Source organism: Tiliqua scincoides, chromosome 3 (genome assembly GCF_035046505.1).
Source record: "Tiliqua scincoides isolate rTilSci1 chromosome 3, rTilSci1.hap2, whole genome shotgun sequence".
Lineage (NCBI taxonomy): Eukaryota > Metazoa > Chordata > Lepidosauria > Squamata > Scincidae > Tiliqua > Tiliqua scincoides.
In genome coordinates, this window is record NC_089823.1 from 240,998,626 (window position 1) to 241,026,587 (window position 27,962).

The 27,962-nt window shown below is 55.5% G+C and overlaps 1 protein-coding gene across 1 annotated transcript; it reads left to right on the forward strand.

The window, feature by feature from the left end:
* Positions 1 to 132: 132 nt before the first annotated feature.
* On the forward strand, positions 133 to 27,962 carry LOC136645359 (IgGFc-binding protein-like). The gene is made up of 27 exons (XM_066621585.1): positions 133 to 202; positions 11,925 to 12,074; positions 12,592 to 12,854; positions 13,636 to 13,717; positions 14,454 to 14,603; positions 14,783 to 15,042; positions 15,134 to 15,218; positions 15,773 to 15,817; positions 16,054 to 16,295; positions 16,390 to 16,673; positions 16,751 to 17,022; positions 17,293 to 17,891; positions 18,026 to 18,193; positions 18,236 to 19,079; positions 19,372 to 19,571; positions 19,849 to 20,229; positions 21,152 to 21,438; positions 21,730 to 22,001; positions 22,554 to 22,685; positions 23,088 to 23,350; positions 24,219 to 24,305; positions 25,881 to 25,941; positions 26,401 to 26,445; positions 26,567 to 26,611; positions 26,848 to 27,089; positions 27,184 to 27,467; positions 27,545 to 27,962. Exons 1-27 carry the CDS (start codon positions 133 to 135, stop codon positions 27,960 to 27,962), a joined length of 6,231 nt encoding a protein of 2,076 aa, XP_066477682.1.

Consider the following 27,962-nt stretch of genomic DNA (forward strand, 5'->3'; position numbering starts at 1 on the left):
ACCCGTGATCAGGCAGGCTTGGGCTTGTTGCTGAGAGCGAAGATGTGGGCCTGTTGCTGAGAGTGAGGGGCTGCCGAGGAACCAGGCAGTTCACTCAGGAGAGGCTCCTTTCCTCAGGTCATTGTGGAGGGGATGCGAGGGGAAGACTTTGCCAGTGACATTGCCGTGGACGACATCTCCATGTCGCATGGGAGTTGCGGAGGTGAGAGCCGCAGGGCAAAGACGCCTCTTTTTACACACTGACACTTTTATTGGTGCGGCATTTTGCATGTTGGCCTAGAACAAAGCCCTCCCCAAGGCCTCCCCCCTGACTTGCCTGAGCACTGGAGGCAGCCCTGGTCCAGCCACAGGAGGAGCAGTTCTCATGGTGGCTGTGCTGTTGGTGGGGACATGAAGAAAGCCACTGCAAGAAGGACAGCTGGTCCCTCGCCCCCACCAGCTGTGCTGTGCATGGGGCTGGCTTTGCAGTGGGGAGTGGTGGCACCACAGCTAAGGATTATTATTATTATTACTACAGATGCTGCTGTCAAGTGAGGTGCATCCTGGTGCAGAAGGCAGAATCCTCCATCCGCCACGTCTGAGGAGCCCAGTGGCCGGGTCAAATGGAAGGGCCACCTAGTCTAGCACCCCATGGCCAGCGGTGGCAACCCCAGGAACCCCAGAAGTGGGGTGCAAAGGCTACAGCCCTCCCCTGCAGTCAGTCCCCAGCCTCTAGACCGGGTGTGTGTGTGTGAAATCCTGCTAAGCAGCTGCATTCCACTGAACTGTCAAGCTCAAGGTGTTTGCAGCCAGAGAATCTCCACAGCAGATCTGTTCCTTTATCCCCCAGAGTGAGCCTGAAATGAGGGAATGCAGCTGCTGGTCCCTTGGTTCCCAGGTCTCTCCTACTGTGCTTTCAGTTCTTAAAGAGATAGTACATAGTTGTTGGCTTTAAGGGAGTTTTGACTCTGCAGTTTTGGTTTTATGCTCTGACCCCTTGTGTCAGACGCAGGTTGACTGTAGTTGCTTTCTGTCCAGTGTTGAGGGTGATTTGCCCCTTAATTAGTGGCATTTGGCAAAATAAACATATTAGCAAGAGGAAATTGGAAATTAAAACTCCTCCACCACACACAGAACTGACTGGTTTAGAGGCAATTCATCAAGAACCCTGGCGGCTGCTTTGGGCAGGCAGTAATTAGAGACAGGAAGTCCCCAGAAGATGCTCCAAATCCCACCCACAGCGGCTCTGAAAAGCCTCCACAACACTTTGCCAGTTATTTCCACAGGAGAGGGTGATGCCACTCTAAAGCAGGCCTGGGCAAAGGTTGGAGGACAACTCAGCAAGCCATGGAGTGCAAGAGGCTGGCAACGACCATGTCTTCTCCATGTCTGGTAAAAGGCAAGTGGTGGCAATCACGCCATAGCAAGCAGCAGCACCAACGGAGTTCACACTGCATGCTGGGGGGGGGGCATTTTAACCTACTTTTCAGTAGGCCTTCTGGCCACCTATGGGTCTGCTCTGACAGGGGATGTGCAGTGGGTGGGAAGGTAGGTGAGGCAGAGCCTCCCCACCGTAGTCCTTTGAAAAGCGGTGCCACCGTGTGAAATGCGCAAGCACTCTGTGTGTGAGTAAAGAGTGCTTGTGCACCTCACACGGTGGTGCTGCTTTTCAAAGGACTATGGTGGGGAGGCTCTGCCTCACCTGCCCACCGCACATCCCTGGCTCTGATTCATGCTGGCTCTTTTGCTGGCTTATGTGCAATGATAGGAAGGGGGGGGAGCAATTTGAAAAATGGGGGATAGGATCCAGCATGCTATCAAGATCCACCCCCTACCTTCCCCCTGCTCTGCCTCGAACCTCCCACAACCCACCAGTGCAGCCGACCTCGCTGGGCCAGCATGGGCAGGCGTTCATGGTGATGGAAGGAGCCTTCAACACTTCACATCAGTGGTTCTAAAGGAGATTCCTGATATACTAATCGAAAGATAGAATTGGGGCTTGAAACTGCAAATCAGTGGGGTTACTTCTGAGTGAGCATGCAAAGGATTGCCCTCTACATGGTTAGTCTAGAAGCAGCCACTGCCAGGCTGGCCGCCTGGGTCAACCCTGGCTTTCTTTCACCATCACACCTCCCCCGACTGAATCATGTGGCTTGCCAGGTATAGTGTCACGAGGTCCCCTGCAGGAATGAGACAAGGAAACAGGTGAGTGCAAAATGCCTTCTTGAGTGCAGAGTCCTAGAAGGCTGTGGCCTCCTCTGCAGCAAAGTGCAGCTTCACGGAAGGAAGGAACCTGTCAACTGCCAATTGTCAGCGGAGGGAAATTCCCCTTCACGTTCTGTGATCAAAGTCTTGGAAGCAACTGGAAGGGAATCCGGAAAGTGGAGCTGTGTGCATGTCACCCAAGGTCATTCCTCAACTCTCCTCTTCAAGGCATTAGCTGAAGTTATTATCTCCTTCCCAGGCCCTGCTGAACTTTTGGTCAGGCGCACGAATGAGGAAGTAACAGGCGGAAAAGCTGCTCCAGTCTGGTCGGTCCACATGGTCCTGGTCCTCCCCCCACGGAGTCCTTAGCAAGGCATGTCTCTCCCTGAGATTAAGGTCCAAGGAGGTCAACTTGACTGAGCAGCAGAGATTGGCCCCAAACCACTCAGTGAGTCGGGTGCCTGGATGAGGGTTGGCAGCCCGGCTGGGCTCTTTGCTCCAATTGCCCACCCCATAGTGGCTGGAGGTGGTGGTGGGGTGTCTGTGGGAACAGTATTGCGGACACTGTCCAAACTGCCCTGAACAGATCTTAAGGGAAACCAGATGTGGGCTCTGAAGTTTGGAGAGCCTGTTCATGGCTTTCTGAGTGGACTTGCACTCAGGTACAGGAGCACTCTGAGTGGACCTGCTGCCTGAATTGGGGCAGACCCCCACCTCTGCTTGTTTCACTCCCCTTTGAAAACAGAAGCCTCCTGCATGCCTTTCTGCACATGTTGCACACCACAATGCTGCTGCTGCTGCTCTGTGAGGAAGCAGCCAGGTGAGGCGAGGTGACCTGGAGACCCACCTGCCTCCTTCTACCTACCTGCAGCTCCAGTGCCACTTCTGCCAGTTCCAGTTGAAACAAGCAGGAAGTGTGGGGCATGCTGGGAGTGCACCAGCATGCCCCACTCACCCTGCTCGTTTCAGCCAGGAGAGGGAGAAGGAGGTGGGAGGAAGCACCGGGGGCATCCGGCTGGAGACGGAGCTGAGCGGCCCAGTCCTGACTGCTCTGAAACTGAGACACCAGCAGTGGCCTGCGGTGCTGCTGCTTCTTGCAGGGCCTCCACAGCAACCATGCATTTGAGGGCGCCCCTGGAGAAAGAGGTGGGCTGTCCCAGGAGAAGAGAGCCGATCAAAACAGCGGGGGTGGGGCAGAGGGAGGGGTCAGGCAGCTGCAGAGCGCAGTTTGCCGTTTCCCCCCATCCCCTGCCTTCACAAGTGCCTGCCCCGTGGCAGTGAAAAAATGGCCAGTAGCTGCCATTGCTCCCAGCCACCGCCTGGCAGTCCCAGCTCATGGTGTGTTCAGTAGTGCAGCAGCCACAGACCACCCTCTTCCAGCCGGCACCCCTGGGCAAATCCTGCTGCTGCCCCTCATTGCCCCAGGAGCAGGCAGTGGCAGTGGACCCTCATTCTCTGGCCTGCTTCTTGGACAGACTGGTCTCTGCCACACACATGCTTATTGCATCGCAGGGAAGCACCCTGGGGGGGGGGGAAGCTTGTGGGGCTCCGGAGCTGGAGCTGATCCTGGGCTGGGCAAAAGGAACTGGGGTGGAGCCTGGCACGGGATCCCTGCTGCAGCAAGGAGTGTTCAGGTGCTGCCTCTGAAAGTCTTCCACAGGCTGCTGAGGGCATGCAGAGCAGTCTGCAGGGCAGCCGGGGGAGGGAGACTTGTGCGGGGGCGCCACCCAGCAGCCAACTGCCGGCCTCTGGGCTTGTGCGCTGCTGCTGGGAGGGTAAAGGTTGCCTGGAAATGCTTGTCATCAGCATGCAAACTGGTCAGCTGAGGGGGAATTGCTCTGAACCACGGAGCTGAAAAGAGGGATTGCCAGGCAGGAAGCCGAGTAGACATCTCTTGAACATGAACTTTGCCCGTGTTCAGAGGGCACATGCTGGAGGAAATGGAGAAAGAGGGGTGGGGGTACAGGGGAAAGGTGGAGCGGCATCAAATGCTACAGTGCACTCAACTGGGGTCCCCTCCGCTGCGCATGGCCATCCACGTTGACAAGACTGGCACTGAGTCAAGGGTGCGGCTCACTAAAGTCAGGAATGGGCCCGAACTGCTGAACTGCTGCCAAACGGACGAGCCTCGTCTTGCTGATGGGCAGTGAAACTTTGACGTTGTGCTGGATTCAATCACTGTGCAGTTCTTGCCTGCAACCAGACCTGAAGAATGCTCAGTCCCGCCCAGGGCAGCGGCCCCTCTCCTCCCTGCAGCACTCCCCACAACAGAGCCTGGAGGGGCCGTGGCTGACCAAGCAAGGGAAAGTGGCAGGGACAATGGGAAGGCCCCCCTGCAAGGTTGCCCCCCAACAGCAAGGACTTCCGGTGCAGGGTGGTGTGCAGGGAGATGGCTACGGGACAAGTACAAGCACAAAGCCCCTCGGAGCCGCCAGGCATGGGGTGGTCACCTGCTCCCCGTGTCTGAGTGCTGGTGGCGGCTCTGAGGCTTTTCTCTTGTCACTTCCTTCTGCACGGAAACATCCTGCTCTGGCTGGAGATGTCGTTCACCGCATAAAACAAGCTCCATTTCTACATGAAGTATGATCAGTCTCAACAAGACTGTTGGGGTGGTCTAGTCCTCGGGAAGTGGGGGAGGCAAGGCAAGCAGACACCCTCTTTTCTCAGGACATGTCCTCTTTTTTTAGCCTTGTGTCCTGGAAGAGAACTTAAATGTTCTCCTTTTTCCTATGAGTGGGCAGTGCAGAGCCTCCTTGTAATTAATAAATTCTGTGTAATAAATTCTATGTAATATAGTTTTAAATTTAATAAGTAATATAGTGTTGAAATTAACCACATGAAATCAATCTACAAGTGTTTTTAGCTTTTGTTTTGACATGTCCTACATTTTTCTTGGTGTCCTACGTTTTGGGATGCCTTGTCCTCTTTGTCGGTTATGACATCTGGTCACCCTGGAGGCAAGGAGCTCCTGCACACCCACATTTCCCACTCCCCCACACGGTGCAGTGCTCCAAAAATATCTTTCTTTGCAATAACCTTTTTTGCTTGCGTATTAGAATCGTGAAGGAATTACTGCCTCCCAATGCTCCCAGCAGAGCAAAGGTGATGGTGGAGTCACTCTGTAAGCAGGAACTGGGGCGGCACTGACTGGCAGTGCTCTGGCACAGGCCCTTCCCCTCCTCACCCAGCAGGTCAAGGCTCAGGAACACCAAATTGCTGCCCTGTCGGGATTTCAGTTGGCAGTGAAAAGTCCTTATGTACAGACTGTCACATTGTACCCATGTACAGAGGCTAATAGACTTCAAGTGCTTCTATAAAAGAATAAATGATGCCAATGACAGCTAGATAATGTCTTGAGCAATACTGAGCCGTGGCACGCTTCCTCCTTCGTGAAGGATCTGGCCCAGCAGAAGGGGAGCTCTGCTTCCAGTAATGGTGGAAATTTGCTGAGAGGGCCTCCATCGGACCATCACAAACCGGAATTGTGATGGGCCTGTCGCCTCAGAGGATCAGTCTTTGCAAGCTCCTACAGCAACAGCAAGAGCCTGGCCTTGTGGGTTGGAGCCCCAATGTAGATCACTGCTCCTCACAGGGTTGTTGTGAAGGAACGAATGCAGAACCAAAAGGGATCAAGTAAACAAGACACCAAACTTTTCCAAGTGGTGAAGACCAGAAGCGATTGTGAAGGGCTCCAGAAGGATCCCTCCAAACTGGGAGACTGGGCAGCAAAATGGCAGATGTGTTTGAGAATAAAACAGCTAATATTATAACACAATTGTACAAATTGATGGTATGGCCACACCTAGCATGTTCTGGTCCCCACATCTTAAAAAGGACATAGTGGAACTAGAAAAGGTGCTGAAGAGGGCTACCAAAATGATTACTGGGTTGGGGCACCTCCCTTATGAGGAAAGGTGCAGCGCTTGAGGCTCTTCAGTCTAGATAAGAGATGCCTGAGGGGAGATATGATTGAGATATAAAAAATTATTCAGGGGATCGATAGACTGGATCGAGGGATGCTCTTTTCCCTCTCACACAACACCACAACCAGGGTTCATCTACTAAAACTGAGTGGCAGGAGAGTTAGAACAGACGAAAGGAAATATTTCTTTACCCAGCATGTATTTAGTCTGTGGAACTCCTTGCCACAGGATGTGGTGATGGCATCCAGCCTAGGTGCCTTTAAAATGGGATTGGACAGATTTACGGAGGAAAACTCCACCACAGGTCACAAGCCATGATGGGTCTGTACGGTCTCAGATTACCGGTCACTCATCATGAGAGCCGGGTAGGTATTGTTTTCTGTCATCCAAATTGCCTGTGGATGGCATTTTTTCGCTGGCCCCAGACTGGCAAGGGAGGGAAGGTGTGTTCTGTAGGTTTCATGCATTAAAATTGGTCACTTTGTTTAATAAAGTAGCACAAGTTAAACCCAGTTGCAATCTGGGGTCTTTGCATAAATAGAATGCTAGATGCAGGGAGGATGCAAGTGTCTTGTGGTCTTGGGTGTGCTCCCTGGGCATCTGGTGGGCCACTATGATACAGGAAGCTGGACTAGATGGGCCCTGGGCCTGATCCAGGGCTCTTCTTATGTTCTTATGATATATAATTTTCCCCCTCATTTCTTTTGGTTATTGAAAATGTACTTTAGAATAATTATCAGACTGTTTAAGATGCGATACCCAATATGTTATATGATTTTGTAGAACAACAAAGAAACTTAGACTGATAACTCTGCACCTGCCACACAGCTTTCAGTATCTTTTTTTCTCTTTTTTAATTTTTATTTTCATCTATTTCTGATTTGTATTTTTAATTTACTGAGTTTGTATGTTTTAGGGCAAAATCCTAACCAGGTCTACTTAGAAGTAAGTACTATTTTGTTCAACGGGGCTTACTCTCAAGAAAGTGTATTAGGATTGCAGCCTTTATCTTTGATCTTTTAAAATAAAACTATAACCAAAAGAAAGAAAGAAAGAAAGAAAGAAAGAAAGAAAGAAAGAAAGAAAGAAAGAAAACATCCTGGACTGCCACATAGAAAAGTTTTGAGCCTTCGCCCCATCACAGTTTGGTTTTGCTCTCTCTTTCTTTGTGTTATTTGAAGAAAAAGTGAGGAGGACGGACGGCATCTCTGCATGTGCCTGGCAGCACCTCTCTGCCCTTTCCTGCTTATTCATACCTGGCCAGGCAGAGTTTTTGCTCCGCCCTCTCAGTGATAGCCTATGACCCACCCGTGCCAATGTTCACTCAATCCCTGGCTTGCAAAGGCAAAAGATCTGTGTTATGATGCAGGCTTCAGGCGACAGCTGTGTTTAGCCCATCCAGGTAGCATGAAGACTGTTCAACATCTGCAGTGTGTTTTGGTTGTCTTCTGCCTCTCCGTGACAAGTATCAGAGGGTAAGCAACTTGCTCTTCCGTCCCCTTCTCTGTCCTCACCTTACACACAAGGGTCTCCCTCTGAGAGCAGAAGGCTGAGTCACGTGGGCTTCTCTGCGAACCTGCCTTTCTCCTCTTCTCCAAACCACTCTTGAAAGGATGGAGAGGTTGACCCTTTGTCCAGCTGACCACATGGATTTCCTCCTGTCTTTCCTTCAGTGTTTTGTTTTTTTAAAATTTGGAATCAAGTACAACCTCCTGGGATGTATTCAAAGGGAGATATTTGAATGTCTTTCTCTGGTTTGTTTGCAACGTTATCCATCCTTTCAAGAGGTATTATCTGTTTGTTGGCTGTTTCTCTGCCTTTTGTTTCCCTGCTTGAGCAGGCTCAAAATCATCCTGTTTCTTTAAATAGTGTGGCTTCCATATGGGTTGCTGGAAATTCACTCTACTTTGGGATGCAGGGAAAAATCATCCTTGGTAAAGTCCATGACTCCTCGTCCCACCACTTAAGAGACCCTCTCAGATGCAAATACATTTGTCAGCAGCACAGCTGGGTGGGTGCGTGGAGTCCAAGCCACTGGTTCCCAAACCAGGGGTCATGGCCTAAATGCATGGATATTTCCAAGAGCGATGGGAATGCATTGTTCCCTGTAAGCTGTGTGGTTGTGTGACTGTGCAGCTGGAACTGAACATAAGAACAGCCCCGCTGGATCAGGCCATAGGCCCATCTAGTCCAGCTTCCTGTATCTCACAGCGGCCCACCAAATGCCCCAGGGAGCACACCAGATAACAAGAGACCTGCAAGGCCTCCTGGGAATTGTAGTTAAGAACATAAGAACAGCCCCACTGGATCAGGCCATAGGCCCATCTAGTCCAGCTTTCTGTATCTCACAGCGGCCCACCAAATGCCCCAGGGAGCACACCAGATAACAAGAGACCTGCAAGGCTTCCTGGGAATTGTAGTTAAGAACATAAGAACAGCCCCACTGGAGCAGGCCATAGGCCCATCTAGTCCAGCTTTCTGTATCTCACAGCGGCCCACCAAATGCCCCAGGGAGCACACCAGATAACAAGAGACCTCATCCTGGTGCCCTCCCTTGCATCTGGCATTCTGACATAACCCATTTCTAAAATCAGGAGGTTGTATATACACATCATAATCCCTGTAATGGATTTTTCCTCTAGAAACTTGTCCAATCCCCTTTTAAAGGCGTCCAGGCTAGACGCCATCACCACATCCTGTGGCAAGGAGTTCCACAGACCAACCACACGCTGAGTAAAGAAATATTTTCTTTTGTCTGTTCTAACTCTCCCAACACTCAATTTCAGTGGATGTCCCCTGGTTCTGGTGTTATGTGAGAGTGTAAAGAGCATCTCTCTATCCACTCTGTCCTTCCCATGCATAATTTTGTATGTCTCAGTCATGTCCCCCCTCAGGCGCCTCTTTTATAGACTGAGGAGGCCCAAACGCCATAGCCTTTCCTCATAAGGAAGGTGCCCCAGCCCCGTAATCATCTTAGTCGCTCTCTTTTGCACCTTTTCCATTTCCACTATGTCCTTTTTGAGATGTGGCTGAACTGAACTGATGTGGCTTAACTGAAACCTGGTGCAGCACCTCTCTCCGGCTTCTGAAACTTGGCAGTGACAATGTTGTCATCTGGAGCTGTGTTTTTGAGCATTCACTAGTCTGAACTCTACCCAAGAGTTTCAGAACTGGTTTAAAGTTCAGTGTTCCTAGTAGGGTGGCTCATTGCATTGTTCAACCATTTTCCTACTTATACTAGCCAGATATTTCCCAAGGGCCTTGGGGATTACGCCTAGTGCGGCAATTACTCTAGTGGTTGGTGGTTTTCTTTCCCCAGAGGTATGGTATTTCAGTGTCCAGGTCCTTGTATTTTGTGATCTTTTCCAGTTGTTTCTCCTCAATTTGGTTATTGATGTGGCCAGTCCAGGAGATAATCAAATTGAGGAGTGATGCTTAGAAACTATTGCTTCTTGCTTATTGATCAATAGTTTCTTCTCAGCTACTGTTGTAGCTGGTGTGATGTGTTCCCATTTTGAAGTTGAGGTTGAAGAGGTTGCGCTTCAACCTCTTCATAAATGACCTGGAGACAGGGGTGAGCAGTGAGGTGGCTACTTTTGCGGACGACACCAAACTTTTCCGAGTGGTGAAGACCAGAAGTGATTGTGAGGAGATCCAGAAGGATCTCTCCAAACTGGCAGGGCAGCAAAATGGCAGATGCGCTTCAATGTCAGTAAGTGTAAAGTCATGCACGTTGGGGCAAAAAATCAAAGCTTCACATATAGGCTGATGGGTTCTGAGCTGTCTGTGACAGAACAGGAGAGAGATCTTGGGGTGGTGGTGGACAGGTCGATGAAAGTGTCGACCCAATGTGCGGTGACAGTGAAGAAGGCCAATTCTATGCTTGGGATCAGTAGAAAAGGTATTGAGAACAAAACAGCTAATATTATAATGCCGTTGTACAAATCTATGGTAAGGCCACACCTGGAGTATTGTGTCCAGTTCTGGTCACCACATCTCAAAAAGGATATAGTGGAAATGGAAAAGGTGCAAAAGAGAGCGACTAAGATGATTACTGGACTGGGGCACCTTCCTTATGAGGAAAGGCTACGGCGTTTGGGCCTCTTCAGCCTAGAAAAGAGACACCTGAGGGGGGACATGATTGAGACATACAAAATCATGCAGGGGAAGGCTAGAGTGGATAGAGAGATGCTCTTTTCCTTCTCGCATAATACCAGAACCAGGGGACATCCACGAAAGTTGAGTGTTGGGAGAGTTAGGACAGAGAGAAGAAAATATTTATTTACTTAGCGTGTGTTTGGTCTGTGGAACTCCTTGCCACAGGATGTGACGGCATCTGGCCTAGACGCCTTTAAAAGGGGATTGGACAAGTTTCTGGAGGAAAAATCCATTATGGGTTACAAGCCATGATGTACATGTGCAACCTCCTGATTTTAGAACTGGGCTATGTCAGAATGCCAGATGCAAGGGAGAGCACCAGGATGAGGTCTCTTGTTATCTGGTGTGCTCCCTAGGGCATTTGGTGGGCCGCTGTGAGATACAGGAAGTTGGACTAGATGGGCCTACGGCCTGATCCACTGGGGCTGTTCTTATGTTCTTACATTCTTATGAAGTTGCATAAGATTTGGACCTGCTCATTATCTCCCACCTTTGCAGGCCTGGCTTCCACCATTTCTTTACCCACGTTATTCCATGTTTCTTGCACAAGTTTCAGTGTAGCAGAGCAGTGACTTTACTGTGGTGATTTTGTACACACTCTGTGATTTTGCTGTATTCACTTACAACGTGATAGGTGGTTTCATCTTTCTTTACAGAGCCTACATTTGGCTCTGTAAAGATTCAAGAATTTTTCGCCTTTTGCCTTCATAATGCTTGTTTGTAGCACCTGGTCTTGTCCCAGTAAAGTTCTTACCAAAGCCTGTTTACAATGTGTGGGGCTGCTCAATCCCTCAGCTCTGCTAACAAAGACAAGGAGGGGACAAGTTTTGCAGCCCAGGAGGGCTCACCTCCTCCAAGAGCTCAAACTCACAGCTATCAACAGCCACATGGGTTCTGCAGTCAGACAACCACAAACCCATGTGGGAGGTTTGGCACTTGCATACTAAAAAGTGAAGCAGGCACTTGGCTTGTTCCCTGGGGGAAAAAACTTATGGATAAGGAAATACTTGTGGGTTTTGCATCCAAACATGCAGTTATTCCATAGCAGATGCTGATTTCCAAGTGAGTTGTGGGTTTTTGCATATTAGTTCTGGGCCTGAGAGAACCTCTCTCTCTCTCTCTCTCTCTCTCTCTCTCTCTCTGCTGAACAGATTGTATAACCACTGACTCTCTTCCAGATCTTACTCCATAAATGAGTCATCAAGCTTGTCTCCTACTTTGCAGCAGGTCATTAAGGAACCTTCTCTGCTAACAATTGTAGCTTCCAGGCTATGAGTCAATGATGCCCATATCCATAGGGCTTAAAAGTGATCAAATCCATTTGCAGCAGTGGATCTGGTACAATGTGCTAGACAGTGTGGTGTAGTAGTTAGAGTGTTGGCTTTGGAATAGCCTGACCTGGGTTCATCCCTTGCTCAGCCAGAAAGCTTGCTGGGTGACCTGGAGGAGGTCAATATGGAAGGGCAGGATGTCAATGTGCAAAAGCCATCAAGGAAATAAGTCAATCTCTCTTTGCAGGCTTGAACGGAGAAACCTTGTCACTGGTTCAGGAGTATGGGACCCTGGCACAGGTAGGCCCCTCCCCCTTGGCTCTCAGACCTGCTCTACCGCCCACCAAGCCACACCTGTTTATCATTCCGTATTGTCTCTGTACTTTAGACTACTTGACCAGGTGTGACTTCAACAACAACTCTCAGCCCTTTTGCGACTGGACACAGATCTGTGGCTCTAGCCAAGGGACTTGGATACGCACCAAACATGCCACTCCCACTCCCGAGACAGGCCCAGAGGGTGACTACCCTGATGGAAGTAAGTGCAAATGGTCTGCTGAATGGTGGCAGGGGGAGGGGACAGGCAAGGCAGCAGGTTCACCTCCACCCTCCTTTTGCAGCCCCTGCATGGTCCCCATTGCCTGCCACCACTGCCCCTGGTGCTGGCAATCCAGTCCAGGGTCCTCAGCTACTGCCGACTCCTGATGCAGCCCCTGCAGCCCCCAGGCCTGTTGAGAAGGGGATGTTCAATTTCATCAGCACAGGAGCCCTGAAAAGCCAAAACAGCACATTGTCTGTCCAGTTGACCAGGAGGGTGCTGCTGTTCAGCTCTGTTTTTAAAAGTGAGATTTTCGGACATCCCAAAATAAACCAGCAGTCACAGGGACATGCAGAAGATGGTGTAGGAAGGTGATGCAGAAGAAATGCTGCAGGAAGGTGAAGTGGAGCATTACTATGCTCCATTCCAGAAAGGGTTGCTCTTTAGCTCCGAGCCAGTGCTCTGGACAGAGATTGCCCAGGCTTTGCACCTTGGTGTCCCTTCTTTCCCCTCTCAGGAGGCTACTTCATCTACCAGGAAGCCAGCAACCTTGTTCCATTCGACACCAACAGACTCGAGAGCCCAGTGCTTGTGGTCTCTGGAGAAGTGTGCATAGACTTCTGGTATCACATGCACGGCTCAGAGGATTTGAACGAACTGAAAGTCATCATCCTGGCGGAAACTGAGGAATCTGAGGTCTGGAGCCGAAAGGGAAACCAGAGCTCTGCTTGGCTGCACGGATTAACAGCCGTGCATTTCGGGAAGGAGAGACGCATCCAGGTAATGCCTGCCAGAGGGACTCTGTGTTACAAGGCAGGGGCCTCTTCTCAGGGCTCACTGGGAACAGAGCAGCGCGACCTGGGACACCAGAGGTGGAGACCACAGCGCTCGGGAGAAAAAAGCAGTCCCCTTCCTGTGCTCCTTGCATGGCTTTCTCAGACCCAGAAGTGTGGGAATTCCGGTTTTATTTAAAAGGACAGGACATGGAGTGCACATCTTTTTTACACATGGAGAGTGTAAAAAAACTGCACCATTTTTACACATGGAGAGCATTTTCCTGGGAGAGGGTCCAATTGCCTTTGAGCCGCTCCTCTAGAAGCACCTGATAGTTGTTCAGGGCAAAGAAAACTGGTGCCAGAGAGATTTGCCCTGCAGGTGTGCACTTTGGCTAACCAAAATTTGCATTGGTGCTCCAAGATCAGGGGAAGCTTGGGTCATTCTAAGCCACATCTGTGAAAATGCCCTGAGCGGTTATAATATGCAAAGGAATGCAGAAAATGGGTGCTGTTGGGAACCTGAGTCCCAGGACTACCACAACTGTTTTCCAGATATTGCTTAGTCAGCTAACTGTGAACAATTGCTCAATGTAGCAGTGGCTATCGCAGCAAGGACTGCCCCTGAAGACCCAGGCCTCAGCACCACAGCCTCCCTGTCAGAGGAAGGCTCCATTTCCAGGCCTGACCCAGCAGAGTGCTTCTGCTGCTGCAGAATGAAGAGGGGCTCTAGATTCTGAGGCTTCTCTGACTGGGGACCACAGTGTTTTGCTTTCACTCTGCACTAGGTGGCTTTTGAGGCAGTTCGAGGATTGACGGAATATGGAGACACGGCCATGGACAACGTAGCTGTTAGAAGCGGTCCTTGTAGTAAGTAACTCCTCATCCACCTTTGCATTTCAGAAGCAACCAGAATAGGAGAACTCATGGTTTTGCCTTGTACCAAGAAACACACTCTTTACTAGTCTTAAGGCGGTCTACAAAAGCAAGGTTCTGCCAGCCTCTAACTAGCTTATTTAAAAAAAATCCAAAGTAAAATAATTAAAACAAATGGGGAAAGTGGGTAGAGGAGAATACAACAAGCAGGGTGACAGAAAATGCCTGAATCTGGTTAGATGTGCACAAAAGGTGACTTGACCAGATTGGATGCTGTAACCAGTAATGCCCAGCAGAGGGAGCTGGGATGCTACTCGAGAGCAAAGCACACAAAATCCACATGCACCACTCAACTCGTGAAGATTACAGGCTGACTTGGAGTGAAAAGAGCAAACAGCACAAAATATATTCTCTCAATGTGTCTGGCTCCAAATACAGTCCCTACTGTAGCTATTTAACATTGTCCCATAAATCCCAGTCCTTGCACAAACTGGAGAGTAACTGGGTGTACCTTCCAAGAACCAGCACTAGATTTCATAGCAGACCCGAACATAAGAACATAAGAAGAGCCCCGCTGAATCAGCCCAAAGGCCTGGGGCCGGTCATTTCCGCTTTCAGGTCTTAGTGGGATCAGCACTTGCTGATCTAGCTCTGACCCACGTGCCTTGGGGTATTAAGGGGATGCATAAGGAAGCCCCTCTGACAGTGGGCCTCCCTGCTGCTCCGCCAGGTGCCCCATCTCCGTGCGACCTCTCCTGCTCCTTCGACACCGACCTCTGCTCCTGGAGGCAGTCCTCCTCCGACAGCACCGACTGGACCCGTCACAAAGGCCCGACACCCTCGCCGACCACGGGGCCGTCCTTTGACCACACCACAGGAGGTGAGGGTGGGCGGGACGCTCCAAGGAAGGACCCTGCGGGGAAACAGCCTGGGTGTGGCTGCAGATCCCTCTGACAGTCCCTAAACGCACCTGCTGCAGTGCGGGGTGTGGCTGGGCCGCCCTTGGGAAGCCAAGTGCTTTCCTCCTCCAGCCGCCTTTAACTTGCTTGTCTGCTTCAGACGGATATTTCATCTACCTGGACGGCAGCAGAGCCGAGGAAGGGGACGTGGCGCACCTGGTTAGCCCCACCTGCTCCTCCCACAAGCCCCAGTGCTTCCGCTTCTGGTATCACATGTACGGCGTGGCTCGCACAATGTCACTGCGTGTGTACGTGGCTTCCGGCAGTGCGGCGCCTGAGCTGATCTGGTCTGCCAGTGGGAACCAGGGCAACCGGTGGTGGAAGGCGGAGGTCAGCGTGGCTCACCAAGGAAGCGTGCAGGTAAGGGAGCCAGGACTTGGCGGCCGGAGCTCTGGCCTGGCCAGCAGCCAGAGGAATTCCTCTGACCAAGATAATTCCTCCCTTGGCCTAGATCATCCTGGAAGGCGTGCGGGGAGAGGACTACCGCAGCGACGTGGCTGTGGACGACATCTCCGTAGTGGACGGATACTGCTCAGGTGAGGCTCCCCAGGCACCACTGCTCCATGGGGCTGTTCCTAGGTGCAGTGGGGCGGCAGCAGGAGAGCCACATGGAACTCGAAACTGGGCACATGTCTCTGCTCAAACATGCCCTACTTGGGGAAGCCTCTGCAACGTGTTCAGTCCTGGCGTCTGGCTGGAAGCACAGAGGCTGGTTGTCCAAAGTGGTGGGGGGACCTGGGCCTCTTCTGCCTCGGCTTCCGGTATCCCTCAGCACCACACTGAGGGGTCCCGGGGAGCAACCTCCTTCGCTATGGTCCCTTGAGACCCGTATGGTCACCTGGGAAGTTCCGTTGCCAAGAAGAGCCTTCCCCGCATTCTGGGCAGCTACTGAGCCTAAAGCACGAAGAGTAAATGCAATTCTCTCTCTTGCTGCAGAACCAACCACCACTCCAGCCCCTCCGCATCCAGGTGAGTTTGTTCAGCACTTTGATCTCCAAAGGCGCTGCTTTCATTGCTTACCCCGAACCACCAGGGTAGTGCGTGGAAGGAGCCCAGGCGAGAGGATAACTGCGCTTCTCTCTTGCTGCAGAACCAACCACCACCCCTGTGAACACTCCAGCCCTGCCCAGCTCAGGTGAGTTGGAGATCCCCTCAGCTGTCCTTAGGTGCCTGTTCCTACACTGCAGCTTTCCCCTTCTGGCCTTCGCTGGCGGAGCTTGTTCTAGTGCCCGTCGTAAGACACGGGCTGGGGGGAGACCCTGGGACCGAGGGCCCCAGAGGGAACGGATTCCTCAGGTTGACCTGAGGAAGGGGTGTGTCCAGCGTGGGACCAGAGCCTGCTTCTGACCCCTCTCTCTCACTCACTCACAGAGTCCTGCCTGGTGTCCGGAGACCCGCATTACTACACCTTTGACAAGCACACCCACCACTTCATGGGGAACTGCACCTACACCCTTTCGCGGCTGTGCAGCCAGAACAGCTCCCTGCCCTTCTTCAACGTGGAAGCCACCAACGAGCACAGGGGGGGCAACACGCAGGTGTCCTACGTCCAGAGCGTGGACGTCGATGTCTCCGGCGTCCGGATCACGCTGGGGAAGGGGGGAGTCGTCAAGGTATGTGTCGGTGGGGCAGGAACCAGGAGCCTGCGGCGGGGTGGGGCAGGCAGAACACACGGCGGTCCGTGAACGCCTGTAAACCCGTCTCTAGGTCAACGGGGCGGAGGTTACGGTCCCCGCCTCACCGGCACCGGGTGTGGAGGTCCGGTCCAGTGGCTTCTACAGAGTGGTCTCCACGGACTTTGGGCTGAGAGTCAAGTTTGACGGAGACCATCAAGTGGAACTGACGCTCCCAAGTGCGTACCGCGCCCAGGTGTGCGGGCTGTGCGGAAACTACAACGGGAACCCCGCGGACGACTTCCAGAACCCCAGCGGGGGGCTTGAGCCGGACTCCGCAAGCCTGGGCGTCAGCTGGCAGGTCTCAAACAGCACCAGGTTTGTAGCTTCCCCACGCGTTCTCCCCAAAATGCGAAGCGCTGGGCCCCAGTCAGCGTGGCGCTCTTGTCTCTCAGTTGCTCTTCAGGGTCGGAGCCGACCTGCACGGAGGCGGAGAAGGAAGTGGCCCAGAGCAGCAGCTTCTGTGGCCTCATCACGGATGTGACGGGACCCTTTCGGCACTGCCACGGCGCCTTTGGCCCGGCCGGGCACTTTGCCAGCTGCCTCTACGACCAGTGCGCGCTGCACCTGGACCCCGGCGCCCTCTGCAGGAGCTTGCAGGCCTATGCAGACGCGTGTCAGGCTCTGGGGGTCCGCGTGGAGTCCTGGAGGAACGCCACCTTCTGTCGTAAGTCCGGAGGCCCTTCTCCGCGCTTGGCGGGAGCACGCTCGGGTTGGCCGGGGCGAGAGCTGCGGCCGATCAGGCTCCCGGAAGACCCCACTGTTGGTTTGGCGCTGTTTGGGTGCACAGCGGCGACCGGGGTGTGCGCTTAGGAGCGGTCCTGTGCGAAGCGGCCCTGATTCTCTGCGGGTGAAGGACTCCCGTCCTCTTTGACTTGGGAGTCCGCCCGGGGTCTGCGCTGCTGAGAGCTGACGGAACTGCGCTTGCTTCCTGCAGCCGTGTCCTGCCCACCCAACAGCCACTACGAGGCTTGTGCCACCGCCTGCCCCCCCACCTGCGTGGACCCGACAGCTCCTGCCGCCTGCGGCCTGCCCTGCGCGGAAGCGTGCCTCTGCGACAGCGGGTTCCTCCTCTACGACGGCACCTGCGTGCCCAGTGGGCAGTGCGGGTGCTGGCACGAGGGCCGGCACTACCCGGTGGGGGCCGAGTTCTGGGCCGATGACACCTGCTCCTCCAAGTGCACGTGCCCCAGTCGGGGCGGCCAGCTGAGCTGCTCCAGCGCTTCCTGCCCCGAGGGCTACTACTGCGGGGTTCAGAGCGGTGTCCGGCAGTGCCTCGCGCACACCTACGGGGTCTGCCAAGCCTACGGAGACCCCCATTACTACACCTTTGACGGCGTGACTCACCACTTCATGGGCATCTGCACCTACACGCTGGCCAAGGTGTGCGCCAACGCCACGGGGCTGCCCTCCTTCAACATCGAGGCCAAAAACGAGCACCGCGGAAACCCCTCCGTGTCCTACATCCAGAGGGTCCTGGTGGAGGTGTACGGGCAGCAGATCGAAATCCTGAAGAACTCCCCCAGCCGAGTGCTGGTAAGCAGCAGTCCTGCTCCCAGGAGGTGCTGGGGCCGGGTGCGAGGTCGCCCGCCCGTCCACGTCATGCAGCCATTGGCTGGAAGGCTGCGACTCCCCCAGCATGGTGTGCCCCCCTCCCTCTTTCCGCCTAGACCCTGGTCTTGCTCCGGATGCACGCGGTGCCGCCTCCGAGACGCCTGGGAGCTTTGCGGGATAACAGCCCGGCCATCCTAAGTGCCGGGTCTCCTTGGCGGGAGGGCCTGGGCCCTCCCTTTGGCGGCAGGATCCTCTCCGTCTCCGAGAGTCCCGCCAGCCTGGCGGCCTGAGCTCACCCTCGGCCCTGTGGCACTGCGTTTTCCTAGGTCAATAAAGTCTGGGCCACCCTTCCAGTGGTGAGGCTCAACGGCGCCGTGACCGTGAGCAGGAGCGGGCGATACGTGGCCCTGGAGACGGACTTCCGGCTGAGGGTCTCCTACGACGCCGACCACTCGGTGGAAATCCGGCTGCCCGTCACCTACTTCAACCGGACCTGCGGCCTGTGCGGGAACTTTGACGGCCGCCGGCAGGACGACTCCATGATGCCCGACGGCCAGCAAGCCCAGACCTCCACCCAGCTGGGCCAGAGCTGGCAAGTGCCTGGCGCAGAGCACGACGAAGACTCCTGTGGGGGTCCGGGAGCCACCGTGCCACCGCCACCACCCTGCCTGCCTGAGACGGAGGCCTTGTGTGGGCTGCTGACCAGCAAGCAGGGGCCCTTTGAGGCCTGTCACTCCGCCATCAGCCCCACGGGCTTCTTTGAGAGCTGCGTCTTCGACGTGTGTGCCGGTAGCCTGCAGCTCTTGTGCAGCGCTCTGGAGAGTTACGCCGACGCCTGCCAGGGAGTCGGCGTGAACCTGCCCCGCTGGAGGAACTCCACTTTCTGCCGTGAGTGCCGGTGCTGCAGGCAGATTCCTCCTGTTGCCCCCGTCCGAGTGACGTCACGTGTGTTCTGGGATGGCCGGGGCACCCTGCCAGTTTGCTCCCTCCTGAGGCTTCCTTCTGATGATGCAATCCCCTTTTCGCTTGGTTTCCGTCCAGACCTGGCCTCTTTCCCAGACCACCGCTGGGAAGGGGTCCCTCTTCAGAGGCCCCCTCCGTCCCTGCAGTGGGCTGTTCAAGCGCATTGCGCAGTCACTGATCCTCGGGGACGGACACTGTCCTGCAATGGTCCGTGTGGCTGCTGACTCAGCTCTGTAGCCAGGAGCTCTTCGGGGTGCTCAGCTCTTAGGGACGGTCTTTCCCGCCCTCTTTCCCCAGGGAGAGACGTTTCCCTTCCTCTTCCTTGCGGTGTCTCAGTCAGCAGAATGTCTGGCGTCTTGGTGGGGCGTGTGGCTCTGCCCTCCCTCTGTCCCCCGCTGTGTTCAACAGCCAGTTGATAAGTGGGTTGGAACGTCTGCAGTGAATGCCTCTGAGCGCGTGCAGACAGCCTGTTCCCTTTAACCCCTCCGTCCCCCTACAGCTCTCCCGTGCCCTCCGAACGCGCACTACGAGCCTTGCGCCACGGCGTGCCCCGCCACCTGCCTCCAGCAACAGGCCCCCGAGAACTGCAGTCAACCCTGTGTCGAGGACTGCGCCTGCGACGCTGGATTGGTGCTCAGTGGCCGAGACTGCGTGGCTGCTTCCAGCTGTGGCTGTGTGCACGCCGGCCAGTACTATCTCGTGAGTGGCAAAGGAGCCTTGGGGACAGCCCCCCTCCCCTCCTCCCCCTAGCGTTGGTTCTGCTCCTCCTCCAAGGGAAGGCGCTCTGCTCCGAGACTGCCACGAGGGTCAGATCTGCTGCCTGGCGGGGATTTGCCTCCTGAGGATCTCTGTGCTCCAGAATCTGGTCCGAGCTCTCCATGCCCTCCCCCTCCCTGCACTGGGGGCCAAACCGCAGCACACGCTGGTCCTCGGGTGGGTGTTCTTTGTCCTGACACGCGTCTCTTCTTCTCTGCAGCAAGGGGAGAGCTTTGTGACGGAGGACTGCTCCCAGAGCTGCAAGTGTGGCGGCAATGGCGCAATGGAGTGCGTGGCCCTGTCCTGCAGCCCCGAAGAGGTCTGCAGGGTCCAGGAAGGCCTCAGGGGCTGCTACCCAGCCAGGACGGCCACGTGCCACGTCTACGGCGACCCCCACTACTCCACCTTCGACGGGCGGCTGCACCACTTCCAGGGGGCCTGCAACTACACCCTGGTGCAGGCCTGCAACCACAGCTCCGCCCCCTTCAGCATCACGGCCCGCAACGAGCACCGAGGCAGCCCTCTCTGGACAGCCCTCAACTCAGTCGCCGTCACCCTGCAGGGCCTGCACATTGCGCTGCGGAAGGGCAGGGCCGTCTACGTAAGTCTGTGGCTCGGCTGGCTGGAGCCGGCTTGGCTAATGGGTCGATCCCAGGTGGGACTTGCGCTGCTGGCGGTGCCGGGTCCTCTACGGCCATCGCAAAGCATGCAGGGCCGCCGCCTCAAGTGCTGAGTGGGCAGAACTGGGCAGGCACAGGGTGGGGAACAGGGTAGGGAGGAGGGTGGACTGGGGCCGAGAGGGGGGTGGTACTGGTGGCAGCAGTGATCCCTCTTTCCACGTCCACTCAGACTTGCAGCAGCTCAGCCTCTGGAGCAGCCCAGTCCACAGGCTGTCCCCCAAGGAAAGGCACACACGGGAGTGAGGAGGGGGTGATAGGAGTGGGCTGCAAGAGCCTGAACAGAGAACCAGGCCCTCTGACTTACAGAGCTCACCTCTGCTGCGTAGCCTTGGCAAGCCACTCCCTCTCGGCCCCTCTTCAGCCGTCTGGGGGTGAAGACACGGATGTGTCTGACAGGGCCGCGCCGGGACCTGGGTGTGAGGGGCTCTGCAGCCACAGGCAGGCTAGAGCAGGCTTGGCCCTGCTGCTCCTGCTTCACGATCCCCCAGAGCTGCAGAAGAAGTGCGATGATATTGGTGATTAGAAGGAAGAGATCAGGCAGAGAGACACATCCCACCTCCATCTGAGGGTGGAGCTTTACGAAGAACAAGAGGGGTGGTCCTTGCCGCAAGGAGCGCGTAGCCTAAAATGCAGCACAGAGGAGTCAGCAGCAGAAGGGCCGCAGGGGAATATTCAGGCAGAATCGGCACTGGTTTCCGTTGAGCATGCTCAAGTTTGGTGACACTCCCTTGAAGCAGAGCGAGCCCTCCAAGACCCGCAGGCCTCTTCCCTCGCGCAGCAAAGCGGCCAGGTGTTCTTTTCGGCCGAGGGTCATCTGGAGTTCCCTCCTTTTCTCCTGTCCAGATTAACGGCGTCTTGGCCAGACCTCCCATACTGTCCCTCCCGGGTGCAACCATTCAGTTGATTGGCTCTCACGTGCACTTCGCCACGGACCTGGGAGTGCGGATTCGGTTCGATGGAGACCAGGACCTTCTGGTCAGCGTCACCGAGAGCCACCGAGGAAGGGTGTGCGGCCTGTGCGGGACCTACACGGGCGACCCGAGGGACGACTTCACCACCCCGACTGGAGAGGTGGTGGGCGACACAAATGCCTTTGGAAACAGCTGGAGGGTGTCAGACGACCACTGGCCGTGAGTACCGAACACCTTCGTGGCGCATTGACGTCCTTCACGTATGTCCCGTGTCTCTGTCTTGGCATTCAAAGTGGTTTACAGGCAGAAATGTCTGATTAGCCCCAGAAATTGCATCAGGTCGGCAGAGCTGCCTGGGGGCGGTGCCGGGCCCTTTGGGAGTTGGTGGGTTGTGAGCTCCCCTGGTGCACACGCCGGGCGCGTGGACCTGAAAGGGCCCTGGGAGTTGAGGGTCTCGGTGACGCCGGCATGCGCCAGGAGCCGATCCCCTCTTTCCGCTTGGCCCTCCAGGTGCAATTCCAGCATTGCCTCTCCAGAGGCCTGTCCTCCTCCTGAGCAACAAGCGGCCGAGAAACGCTGCCAGGTCCTCTCTGCTGGCGACGGTCCGTTTGCGCCCTGCCATGCTGCCGTTCCTCCTCAGCCCTACCTGGAGAGCTGCACTCAGGACCTGTGCGCCACCGGCGGAAGCTCTGCGCAGCTCTGCAGCTTGCTTCGCTCTTACGCTGCTGCTTGCCAGGCAGCCGGAGTAGCCCTGGGTGACTGGGAGGCAGACACCGTCTGCGGTGAGTCCAGCGATCCCGCCCCAGTCTGTGTCGCTGTTGGCGCCACCGGCTGAAGGTCCTTTGGCCAATGCCCGCCTCCTGCTGCCTCTTGCCCAGAGCAGGGCGCTTCCTCTCCCTTGCTGTGGCCAGTGCAGGAAGAGCAGCGCCCCTTGCCCCGTGCCTGTTAAGGGCTGTGTGCTTAACTCTTCCAGCTCTGTAGGGGTGGGGTTTCCTGGGGAAGTGCTGAGAGGCAGAGGAAGCCTGTGCCTGCATGTTCGCGACACTCTCCCTGGGGGTGAGACTCCCCACAGGCCTGCGCGTGTGCCTCTGGCCTGAAGAGCAGGACATGCCCGCTGCTCGGGAGCAACAGGGAACACCCTCTGCTGCCATTCTCCCAGTCTAGTCTGCAGAAACACCAGCGTCTTGCCCGCCAGCCCCGACTCTGGTTGGCGCATTCAGGGCGAAGGAGCACTTCTCTCTCTCGGTTACTTCAACCGGCACCCCCAACACACTGGGAAACCAGAAATCCCCGATTCAGCCCTCTGTGTCACAACAGCCCTGCTTTCCTTCCAGCCTCTTGCTTCTTCAACTGCTCCTTCGATGACCAAGACTTCTGTGAGTGGCAGCAGTCCGTGCTGGGGGATTTTGACTGGAGTCTGAGCGAGGACTGCCCCCTTCCTGCTACTGACGGCTGCAGTTCACCAGGTGAGCTTAGCTCTGTGTCTGGGGCCCTACGCACCGATGCACCATGGGGAGACCGGCCTGGCTGGCGCTTCCCTCGCCGGCAGGGTCTGCCTGGCCTACTGGATTGACAGCATGGCTGGAAAGGGTCGGCTCTAGCAGGTGGCACTGCTCATCGTTGCTCCTGAAGTCCACTTCTGTGGAATTCCCTGTGCTGGAAGGTCCGTCCTGTGGGGGAAGCAGAGCTGAGCCAGCTGGTGTGTCCCTCTGGCAGTGGGCCCCTGCTGAAGGCTGCCCTCTCCAGCTGCTTCCAGGCTCTGGGTTGGGTCCCTGCCTGCCTTGCTGTTCTGCTCACGTCGGGGGGCTGCAGGTCCCTCCTGATCTCCAGAGACCCTTCAGGCGACGGGCCTGCGCTTTCCATTTCAGGGGGTCGCCACATTTTTGCTGACAGCCACTTTGCCCGCGCGAGGGAGACGGGCCTGCTGGTGAGCCCGGGGTGCACCGCCCGGGAGCCGGCCTGCTTCCGCTTCTGGTACCGCACAGCAGTGGCGTCCGAGGAAGATGCCCTGAAAGTCTACGTGGCTCCGGAAGGAGGGGCCGGTCCCCTTCTGGTCTGGTCAGTCTCGGAGAGCACAGGGGACCGCTGGCTTCAAGCGGAGGTGGATTTGCACATCTCCGGCAGGTTTCAGGTAAAGGGCGCGGAACTCTGGCCTAAGGGGGTGATGGGGGGGTGGTGGCACAAGCCATAAGGTCTTGGGGGGAGGGTGGGAGTCGTCCTTAATGACTTCCTAATTTAGTGCAGCCTGAATGTTCAGTGACTTGACTGGCCCACTTTGCGAGGGGCCTTTGCGAAGGAAAGAAGGTCCCATTTTCTGAATCCCGCTAAGGAACTTCTTCTTGTGCTGCCCACGACGCCCTCACCAGGGTAGGGGGTGCACCGTCAGTTACAGCCCAGGGCAGCCTACGCTCCCCACCTGCTCCTCTGTTCTCATGGGATGTCGTCTCTTGACAGATCCTTCTGGAAGGCGTGACAGGCCAAGATAATCAGACAAGGCTCGCAGTGGATGAGGTGTCCCTTTCCCCTGGTTGCTGCCTTGGTAGGTTCTTGCACTCTGTACATGCTCAGAGTTATCTTTGGACTGACAAAGAAGGGGGCATTGCCTTGTCATTGTATTTCCCAATATGGAGGGGGAGTTATTCTCTCATCATATTCTGATGTTCAGAACATCAGAGGCTTGTTCAGAGCGTACTCAACCGACCTAAATCTGTCCCCACGCAATGGAGAGTTCAGGGGCCAATGTAAGTATGTGGTGGAAGAAAGTTTGCTGTTACATTAAAGTAGGTTTAGAAGAGTGCGAAGAGGGCAGATTTAGACTACCTCCCCCACCACCACCACCACCATGCAATTAGGGGAATGGCCTCAGAATCCCAGGATTGAGATGGGGGCCAGATGTGCACAGAGCATAAGAAAACGCCCTCTTATTGCACGGGGCCACTGTGCGACATAAAGGATTGCGTGGGGCCCTAGCCCAGTGGAACCTCTGTGCTCTCTCCCAGGCCAGGTTCCACATCCAGAAACCAGTCCTCCTCCAGGGTCAACCGTTCCTACTGCAACATCTTCCCCCTCAGAAGCAAGCACTGCCGGTAAGCACTCGCCAAGTGGACCTGCTGAACTCAGTGGGGGTTTGGCCCCCTTGAAATGGCTTTGATTTTCTGCCGGGGAGAAGAGAGTGGGAGGGCAAAGTCCAGCTGCAGTTGTGGAGAGTTCCAGAAGCAGCTGCTTATATAGATGGCTCTGGGTCCCCAGGCCCAGGGGCTCCAACCGACCCCACCTGCCTGCCTCCTGCAGAGCCCCCTTCATCAAGCACCTCCACCAGCCTTCATTGGCTCCTGTTTCCGGAGCAACATCCAGGCCTCCAGCAAGCAGCAAGAGTTATGCAGGGAGTGGTCACAGCAGACGGAGAGATGCTCCTTTTCCCTCTCACACTAGAATCAGGAGACATCTGCTGAGATGGAGTACTGGGAGAATTAGGGGAGAGAAAAGAAAATATTTTTTACTCAGCATGTAGTTAGTCTGTGGAATTCCCTGCTACAGTGTTCCCAGAAAGGGCTGTTTTGGTTTAGGGGAATTATTACTCTGCCCTTATTGGAACATCAGGCCCTTGGGCCGAATAACAAGATGGCGTAATGCAGAGCAATTCTAGGGCTCGTATCTTGGTCCTAATAATTGAATCCAGTGTACCTGGCTTTCGTGCTGGCTGCATGTGAAGTGTGTTTGGTGCCTCCAAAGAAATCAGGGAGGGGGTTGTAGGGAAGGATTTTAGGGGTCCCTGCTATGCCAACCTCAGCTGCTAGCTGAAGATGGGGGGGGGGAGAGAAGTGAAAGAGTTCAAGGTGCAAGATAGTCCTGTTACCTGTCCTGTTGAAGGGGAGAGAGAGAGTCCTGTGGAGAGGACACTGTGACTCAACACAAGTGTGTTGGGCCTTGGTGAGGGGGAGGAGAGAGAGGGAAGAAGTCCTCTCTCATGAGGGCTGGGAGATAGTGCCTACGTCTGAGGTTTTCAGTCTGTGCGTTGCGACGCTCTGGGGAGGCGGGGAAAGCCCCCAGGGGTGTCAGGAGGCATCCAGGGGGGAGAGGTGACCACGGCTGCTCAGCTCAGCTGCAAGTGCTGGCCTCCCCGCTTGCTGCTTTTCTGTGACAGTGGACAAGGTGGGTGGGGCAGTGTGAGGTGGGGAGGGAGTGTGAACCATGGCGGAGGGAGGTGGTGGAGCCTCCCCGGCAATGAGCTTACCTCTGTTGAGAGAGCTCACCAGTCGGGTGCACTTGGCAGCAAGGCTCTCTCTGGCCTTGGGCTTCCCTCCCGGTCTGGAGAAGGCTCGGCCAGCGATCGCACTGAGCACCATGCGGAGTGCAATTGCTGGCCCGGGTTTCCCTCTTGTTGTCTTGTGTGCTCCCTGAGGCATTTGGTGGGCCACTGAGAGATACAGGAAGCTGGACTAGATGAACTGTGGCCTCATCCAGCGGGGTTTTTCTTATGTTCTTAGTCATCCTCCATCACCAAGTGAGCCATGCTATTGGGGCTTATCTTGACAATAAGGAGAGGTTGTTGGAAAACAGGGGGGGGGGAGTAGAGCAATCAGTGGAAGGACCCCTTTTCCCATGGTGAAATCCAACTGTCCATGCTGTTTGCTCCTCTGCCCTGAATTTTGCGACGTCAGGGTCAGTTCTTTGCTTGGCAAGAATTCCGGTTCCAGATCCTCCTTACATCCGAAGTCCTTGGTAGCTGTGCCCCCCTCCCTCCCAGCTGGCTCATTCCACCACACTCTTGACCCTGACCTTTGCGCTCTGGGTGCACTACTGGGTGCGTGATGTGTTCTCCCTGATGTCCTTCCAGTCCCTTCTTGGAACCCACTGTTTCTGTGAAAAACTTAACACAATGCCCAGCTCCCCTTTCCCTACTGTCTCTAAGCTTAACGGGGTGAAAAAGAGATATTGGCATCTTCATCCACACCTACACCTCCCACTGAACACTTCCTTTTGTCTGCTAACTCTGTTGTGTTTGGAAATCCCTGCCTTGGTGTACATCTGAATGTACAATCTATATGCAATCTATAAAGGTGCAATCTATATGAGTGAGTCATTTTTAAATTATCCTTCAGTTAGTTGCCCAGAACCATCAGGGTAGGATGCAGCAGGCATCCAGAAGAAAGAATAATGTGATTCTCTCTCCTGCTGCAGAACCAACCACCACCCCTGTGAACACTCCAGCCCCTCCACGTCCAGGTGAGTTTGTTCAGCACTTTGATCTCCAAAGGCGCTGCTTTCATTGCTTAGCCCGAACCACCAGGGTAGGGCGTGGAAGGAGCCCAGGCGAGAGGATAACTGCGCTTCTCTCTTGCTGCAGAACCAACCACCACCCCTGTGAACACTCCAGCCCTGCCCAGCTCAGGTGAGTTGGAGATCTCCTCAGCTGTCCTTAGGTGCCCGTTCCTACACGGCAGCTTTCCCCTTCCGGCCTTCGCTGGCGGAGCTTGTTCTAGTGCCCGTCGTAAGACACGGGCTGGGGGGAGACCCTGGGACCGAGGGCCCCAGAGGGAACGGATTCCTCAGGTTGACCTGAGGAAGGGGTGTGTCCAGCGTGGGACCAGAGCCTGCTTCTGACCCCTCTCTCTCACTCACTCACAGAGTCCTGCCTGGTGTCCGGAGACCCGCATTACTACACCTTTGACAAGCACACCCACCACTTCATGGGGAACTGCACCTACACCCTTTCGCGGCTGTGCAGCCAGAACAGCTCCCTGCCCTTCTTCAACGTGGAAGCCACCAACGAGCACAGGGGGGGCAACACGCAGGTGTCCTACGTCCAGAGCGTGGACGTCGATGTCTCCGGCGTCCGGATCACGCTGGGGAAGGGGGGAGTCGTCAAGGTATGTGTCGGTGGGGCAGGAACCAGGAGCCTGCGGCGGGGTGGGGCAGGCAGAACACACGGCGGTCCGTGAACGCCTGTAAACCCGTCTCTAGGTCAACGGGGCGGAGGTTACGGTCCCCGCCTCACCGGCACCGGGTGTGGAGGTCCGGTCCAGTGGCTTCTACAGAGTGGTCTCCACGGACTTTGGGCTGAGAGTCAAGTTTGACGGAGACCATCAAGTGGAACTGACGCTCCCAAGTGCGTACCGCGCCCAGGTGTGCGGGCTGTGCGGAAACTACAACGGGAACCCCGCGGACGACTTCCAGAACCCCAGCGGGGGGCTTGAGCCGGACTCCGCAAGCCTGGGCGTCAGCTGGCAGGTCTCAAACAGCACCAGGTTTGTAGCTTCCCCACGCGTTCTCCCCAAAATGCGAAGCGCTGGGCCCCAGTCAGCGTGGCGCTCTTGTCTCTCAGTTGCTCTTCAGGGTCGGAGCCGACCTGCACGGAGGCGGAGAAGGAAGTGGCCCAGAGCAGCAGCTTCTGTGGCCTCATCACGGATGTGACGGGACCCTTTCGGCACTGCCACGGCGCCTTTGGCCCGGCCGGGCACTTTGCCAGCTGCCTCTACGACCAGTGCGCGCTGCACCTGGACCCCGGCGCCCTCTGCAGGAGCTTGCAGGCCTATGCAGACGCGTGTCAGGCTCTGGGGGTCCGCGTGGAGTCCTGGAGGAACGCCACCTTCTGTCGTAAGTCCGGAGGCCCTTCTCCGCGCTTGGCGGGAGCACGCTCGGGTTGGCTGGGGCGAGAGCTGCGGCCGATCAGGCTCCCGGAAGACCCCGCTGTTGGTTTGGCGCTGTTTGGGTGCACAGCGGCGACCGGGGTGCGCGCTTAG